Here is a 7,092-nt window from a genome sequence, read left to right as displayed (position 1 = left end):
TTTTTTTTGGTTGCAACCATCATTGTTGTTTGGCGGGTCCGGGCTGGGGATTCGAACCCGCCACCTTAGGTGTATGTGGCTGGCGCCTTAGCCTCTTGAGCCACAGGCGCCGAGCCAAAACTTACTTTCTTAAACTTCAGTTTCCTTCTCTCTTCATACATGTTGCTTCCTGAAACAAATATCTTTTTGATCCTATTAATTTATGCTATAGCTTGCCATTCTTTAATAAATTTTATAAATGTGGCTTGAACTTTTTATGTATTAAAAAGTATGTATGTAGTGTTTATTGAATCAATGATTTACCTGCTGTCTACTATGTCTGCTTTTTTAAATTGGTTTTATACATTGCTATCATGCTAATCACTCTAAAATATTTTAATTTTTCAGTATTTTTTCTTTTTCTTTATTTTTTTTTCAGTTTTTATTTTTAGAGACAGGAGGGGTCTCACTTTGTCACCCAGGCTGAAGTACAGTGGCCTGATTGTAGCTCACTGCAGCCTTGAACTCCTGGACTCAAGCAATCTTGCCTTAGTCTCTCACATGTCTGGGACTTCAGGTGCATACCACTATGCCAGACTAATTTTACTTATTTTTTTGTAGAAGAAACAGGGTCTTGCTATGCTCAGGCTGATACCCAAACTCCTGGCCCCAAGCTGTCCTCCTGCCTTCCCCTCCCAGGTGCTGGGATTATAAATGTTATAAAAAAAAAAAAGAAGGATTTCTATGGTTAGGCCAGTTTAAGAAATCTTACATGCCATATTCCTATCTTGGAGGTTTCTAATATACACTAAAACATCAGTGTTAAAGGCTCTTAGAAATTGAATGTATCCTGAAGATACTATGCATGGAATCCTTTTCTCATGGAACACAATACTTACAATGTAATTTCTTTATTTTTATTTATTTTTGAGACAGAGCCTCACTATGTAGCCTTCAGTAGAGTGCTGTGGCATCACAGCTCACAGCAGCCTCAGACTCCTGGGCTTAAGCAATTCTCTTGCCTCAGCCTCCCAAGTAGCTGGGACTACAGGCGCCTGTCACAATAGCTAGCTATTTTTTTGTTGCAGTTATCATTGTTGTTTTAGCTGGCCCATGCCAGGTTCTAACCACCAGCTTCGGTATATGTGGTCAGCGCCCTACCCACTGAACTACAGGTGCCATGCCCTTACATTGTAATTTAAGTTTATTTGGGCATTCAGAGCTTTCCATCTTGCTCCAGTTTTCTTTCATAACTTCATCTCTGACTAGTTCCCAATTTGCGTCACCTAAAGACAACCACATATGTATCTTAAATGAAAGATTTGCCCTTCACATTATTTAAGAGGTTAGTATCCTGAGTATACAAAGAATTTTTGTAGATCAATAAGAAAAAGACAACCAAGTCGGGGAAAAAAACAAAAGGATATGAATAGGCCTTTAATGAGAAAAACTTTTAAGTGACCAGTAAACATGTAAAAAGTGTTCTCAAATCCACTACAAATATGAGGCACATGTTTTCTCTAAAGAGAACTAGAGACAGACCTGAATAGTCTTTAAAAACCATCCTGTTTAAAAATAGCTAGGAACTGCCTCTAATATAGTCATTAGTGGCTACCTAGATAGAACCTTGGTACTCAAAATGATCTGCGTCAGTATCATCTTGGAGGATGTTAGAAACACAGAATCTTGAGCCCAAGTCCAGACCTATTAAATGAGAATGTGCTTTCTGATGAGATCTCAGATGAATCTGAAGTACTTTAGAGTTTGAGAAACATTAGACTGGAGTCTTTGTATTGAGAATTTGGGGAGAGTGTCTGGATTTAACAGGAAAAGTTTTAAAATTGATGAGTGATATATGCCAGAAGTGTAGAAGAAGGATGTGATGGCTCTGATGATCTAGTTATGAGGCAGCCATATCTACATGACCATTGGCAGTCACTCATTCTGACAGGATATTAAAAATACATCCTTTTTATTGCCAAGTAATGTGCACATTTGGCCCTCCCAAACTTCTCTGAGCAATCACTACTTGTCTGTTTTGTTCTTTTCTGGATCTTTTTAATTTTTTTATAAGTTAGGATATTTGGTGTTAAGTGGATAAAGTAATTTGATCTGTTCTGCTGTGTTTGTAATCAGTATAAACTCATGTGGCTGGTAAACAGAGCATTACGTCACATAATGCACAACTTTTCTTAGCCTGTTAATATGCTACCGGGTAAGAGCAGCTGAATACCCCTCCCCAAGAAGAACCACTATTAAGTTTAGTGTCTTTCCTCTTAGATATTTTTTTTTTTGTTTGTTTAAAAACATAATTATTAGGATGTAAAATAAATGTTGTCATACATGCTATATTTTCACTTAGCTTTTTTGTTTTAAGACAGGATATCCTGGACTTCATTCAGTATCATTACATTAAAGGTTTATTGTTTCTTTTTAATGACTACCGAGCATTCCATAGTATGGATTAGAGTACTTTATTGAATCTTTCTCCAAATAATAGACTTGTCTGTTGTCTGACGACTGGTTGCTTTGATTAGTGTTTTGGAAACAAGGTGAAACTAAATTACTTATATTCACACAGGAAAGCAGATTTCAGATCTATTTTACAGATTAAAAAAATACATAATTTTGAGAAGAACCCATTTTTTCAGTCTGCCAATGCAGTTGACTGTTAAGATAATGATTTGTTTTGCTGTTTCTCTTCAGGCTCTCGAACAGTATGGCCTGATGAAACTATGGGACCATTTGGACCTCAGGATCAGAGATTCCAGCTTCCTGGGAATATAGGTTTTGATTGTCACCTCAATGGGACCGCTTCACAGAAGAAAAGCCTGGTTCATAAAACTTTGCCCGATGTTCTAGCAGAACCTTTATCAAGTGAAAGACATGAGTTTGTGATGGCACAATATGTAAATGAATTTCAGGTAAATTACCATTTATTATGCTTTCTAATTGTTAATGCTATATTACTTTTTAAATTATTATGAGCATAGTAACTTTCATTGAAACGTTGGCCTAAACATAGTATTTGCTTTATAATGTATGTAAACTACTTAAATTATATGCTGTGTATTTACTTAATTTTAGATTACAGTCTCTTCTTGGTAATTAAAAATAATTTTTTATTACCCTTGAATGTAGGTTTAAACTGCATAAAAATAATTTTTAAAAATATGTTTATCTGTATTTCAGATACAGATAATTTAATTATTTCTCTTTTACTGGAAATTTAGCTTTCTTCTTTTTCACTTTTGGGATTTCTGAACTTGTTTGGTTATTGTACACAAAAAAGTACTATTTAAAAAATGGTTATTTTTTAAAAGATAATTTCTAAGGGTTGGGGGTTTTTTATTTGCTTGAGCTTTCATGTAAGTGGAAGGTGCCATGCAGTTCAAGGTTTCTGTTGAACCCTTGATGTTAGTCATTTTTCACATTTCTGCATAGTTTTAGGACAAATTTTTTATCAAAGCCATAATATTAGAAGCAGCCATTCTTCACAATGATTAACTATATCAGATGACCTGACATTGGAATATAGTTGACCTCCCCCTCCCCTATCTATTTATCTCAGGTAATTTGTTCTTAGTCCTGTTGGGTCCTTGTTCCTCCTCAGCCTACCAGTTACAGTATTGCATTTCCCATAGGTTTCTGTCTTTCAGCTTCTCGTTTGAGTTTCTTGTAATCACTTTATGTCTCGCCTTCCTCCACAAGGCCTTTTTTTTTTTAATAATTTCTGATTTAATATTTCTATTTCTAACATTTCTGGCTCTATTTTTAATCTCAAAACCTGTCTTCACTCCCATATTATAGCCAATAGTATAAATGGCATAACTCTCCTGCCTTTTTCCCAAGATACAAATTATAGCACCAACCTTGAGTCTTTTCTCCATACTCCCATAAATAATGAGAAAATCTCATTGCGTCCATCTCTGACATTGCTCCAAATTAGTGTCTTTTCAGTTCTCTGCCAGAATTAAGGCCTCTCACCATACCACCTGTGTTCTTAGAGGCATTATAGTATGGGGACTATGGAAGTAGAATATATCTAGATTCAAGGGTTGGCTCTGCAATTTATTTTGTGACCTTGAGAAAGTTACTTAACATTTCTAAGCCTCTATTTCTTTGTATGCAAAATAAGAATAACAATAATCTCGTTATTGAGATTACAATAGAGATCCAGTCTACAAGATTTCTATGAGGATGAAATGTGAAAATGCATATAAAGTACTTAAATTCTCAAAGTAGTCAATAAATTTTACTTGTTCACTGGTATATCACCTGCCCCTCATTACCATACGTCCTCCACGCTAATGCTAACATTTGCTTTTTATATTTGATTTTGCTATTTCTTGTTGCCTACAGACTAGTCAGAATTCCTTATCGTACCATAAATGGCATTTCACAATTTTGATCCCTTATCTGTACTCCAACCACAGTGTTTTTTTGTATTTTTCTCAAATACAACATTCTGTGTCTTTTGCCCTGTTATCTCTTGTTAGGCCATTTTTCCTCCTGAATTCCTAACCTGCATACCACCTGTTCTTTCTTAGACATACATATTAATTAACATAATAGCTCAAATATTTTGGTTTTCTCCTGAGTCCTACCAAAGCAAGATGTGTGCTCCCAGAAGACTTTATTATAACTCTGTAGCACTTTTCATGTTGAATTGCATTTCTTTCTTTATCCTTATTTTCCTTCCACTAAGGCTGATACACCTGAGATTTAAAGGCTGGATTTTTTTTACCATTGTAGCACCAATTTTTTTTTTTTATAGTGTCTGGATATCTGGTAGGCTTTTTAGTAAATTTCAGTTGACTAAAAGTCTCTTTTCAATAGGAAAGGCTATACTATTTATATTTAATTTAATTATGTCATATAATTTGATGGTATTATCCCCATTTTATAGATTATAGAAGAAAATATATATCGCAAAATAGAAGTGATAACATTGTAAGACACAGCATTTTAGTTTCTTGGGCAATTTTTATTTAAATCAAGTCTTAAAATATCAGTATATTTAAATACTCATGTTCTGTTTTATTCAAAATTTCTGTAGAATTTTCAAATTTTATATTCATCATAGTAGTTAGATAATAACTACTTGTAAAAAAGATTTTTAAAGGAAAACAAATTCTTGACAGGCAAGATACCATTTTATTTGAACTCCGGATTTTGTTTACTTGCATACCTGTTCCCCTTAGGGTAATGTTGCACCTGTCGAACAAGAAATTAACAGTGCAGAAACTTATTTTGAAAGTGCCAGAGTAGAGTGTGCAATCCAAACATGTCCAGAATTGCTGCGAAGAGGTATGTCCTACTTTATACATTGAAACACTAACATGAATTAGATAACGTTACTAATTTTTAATAATTTGAATAATGTACTGTAGGAATTATTCTTAATATTTTAATGTTTCTGGCTGGAAATGATTATATAGCCAAAATAAAAGCTTTCAAATATCCCCTGACATCTGACTGCATGCTGCCATGCTTCATATATGGAAGAGCAAAAATTATAACAACTTTTTCACTAAAGCTTTCAAGTTACTTTTATGCCTGCTGATTATTATAGCTATAATTTCATGGGTTAGCATATAATACTGAGAAAAGTCTTAATAATAAACATTTTTGAAAAAATATATTAACACCAATGATGTGTAACCTTACCCTTCAGAATTGTTGGCAGTAATATTTCAATTCCATGTCAGAAAAGTATAAATAAACAAAACTAAATGCGTTTTATCCTTTTCAAAAATAATATGCATTTACAAAAATAAAACACAATAACTTAACATAATTTTTCTAAAGAAGTATTTTTATGCACTGCTTTTTTCTTTAAAAAGCAAAATGTTTCTCCATGGAATTTTTGTTTTTATTTTATTTGTAGATTTTGAATCGCTATTTCCAGAAGTAGTTAATAACAAACTAATGATTCTGACTGTAACACAGAAGACTAAGAATGACATGACTGTTTGGAGTGAAGAGGTAGAAACGGAAAGAGAAATGCTCTTAGAAAAGGTAATTTTTTCAGCTGCTAACAATTTAATTTTGTGGTGCTATTTAAATACCAGTGAACCAATATTTTAAAATGGTAGACGCCTTTTTCAGACTTTATTCATTCTCTCTTAAAATATTTTATTTTATTATTATTATTATTTTGCAGTTTTTGGCGGGGGCTGGGCTTGAACCCGCCGCCTCCAGTATATAGGGACTATTTCTACTCCTTTGAGCCACAGGCACCACCCCTCTGCTAAGATATTTTAATACTAAGGGACTTAGTACCACCTTTGATAAAAATAGATTATTTAAGACTTTTTTATAATGGTGCAGTTTTACTCGAAGTACTGCTATGAGTCAATTCACAATTTTTAAGAGTCCTCTTTTTTAAGAATAAAATGCCACTTATTTCTAGTATCTCTATAAAATGTGGGATTCTGTCTAGTATATTCCTTAGTTTTTAATATACATAATATGTATATGTTATATTTTAAGCAATTTGTAAAATAAGGTCCAAAACAAAAAAGTAAAATTAACTCTTCATATCCATGTCTATCTTTTTCTTCCCATTTCTCTCTCCTCCTGCTCTTTTCTTTCCCCTCCCCCTACTCATACCTATATCCCTTTTACTATTACAGGCAACATAGCAGTGGCAGTCTTTGTTCATAAATTTTTATGCACACTGTTATCTATAGAATCTTAAATAGAAAATTGCTGAGTCAAGAGATACACACATTTTAAACTTTTTTATTGTTGGGGATTCATTGAGGGTACAAGAAACCAGGTTGCACTGATTGATTGCATTTGTTAGGTAAAATCCCTCTTACAATTTTAGACAGTTTCAATTTCGTCATATGCTTTCTTTTCAACTCAAGTTAAGCTGCCCAACTTGCATGCCTTAGCTAACTTAGTTGAATAATTCCCTTTACTGATTTCTGTGTAAGATAATGTTAGCGATTATATTTTTTTAGGGTTGAACATATGGTTTTCTATTTGTAATTTATATATTCAAATTGTCTATTTAAATTTAAATTGTCTATTTAAAACACTATCTCTGATTTTAACTCCTTAAATCCTCTGAAATTAGTATGGGGATTTAAATAGACAATAACA

General features: G+C 33.3%; 1 protein-coding gene across 1 annotated transcript in view; it reads left to right on the top strand.

The window, feature by feature from the left end:
- Positions 1-7,092, top strand: part of MMADHC (methylmalonic aciduria and homocystinuria, cblD type) — a 23,441-nt gene that overhangs the window by 12,648 nt on the left and 3,701 nt on the right. Inside the window, exons 4-6 of the mRNA XM_023515040.1 lie at positions 2,686-2,903; positions 5,184-5,289; positions 5,870-6,000. Of these exons, the coding sequence (XP_023370808.1) occupies positions 2,686-2,903; positions 5,184-5,289; positions 5,870-6,000 (455 nt within the window). The remainder of the gene's footprint in view (positions 1-2,685; positions 2,904-5,183; positions 5,290-5,869; positions 6,001-7,092) is intronic.

Source organism: Otolemur garnettii, unplaced genomic scaffold (assembly GCF_000181295.1).
Source record: "Otolemur garnettii isolate 467f Iridium unplaced genomic scaffold, OtoGar3 scaffold00064, whole genome shotgun sequence".
NCBI classification, from domain to species: domain Eukaryota; kingdom Metazoa; phylum Chordata; class Mammalia; order Primates; family Galagidae; genus Otolemur; species Otolemur garnettii.
This window is presented reverse-complemented; position numbering and strand designations above follow the sequence as displayed.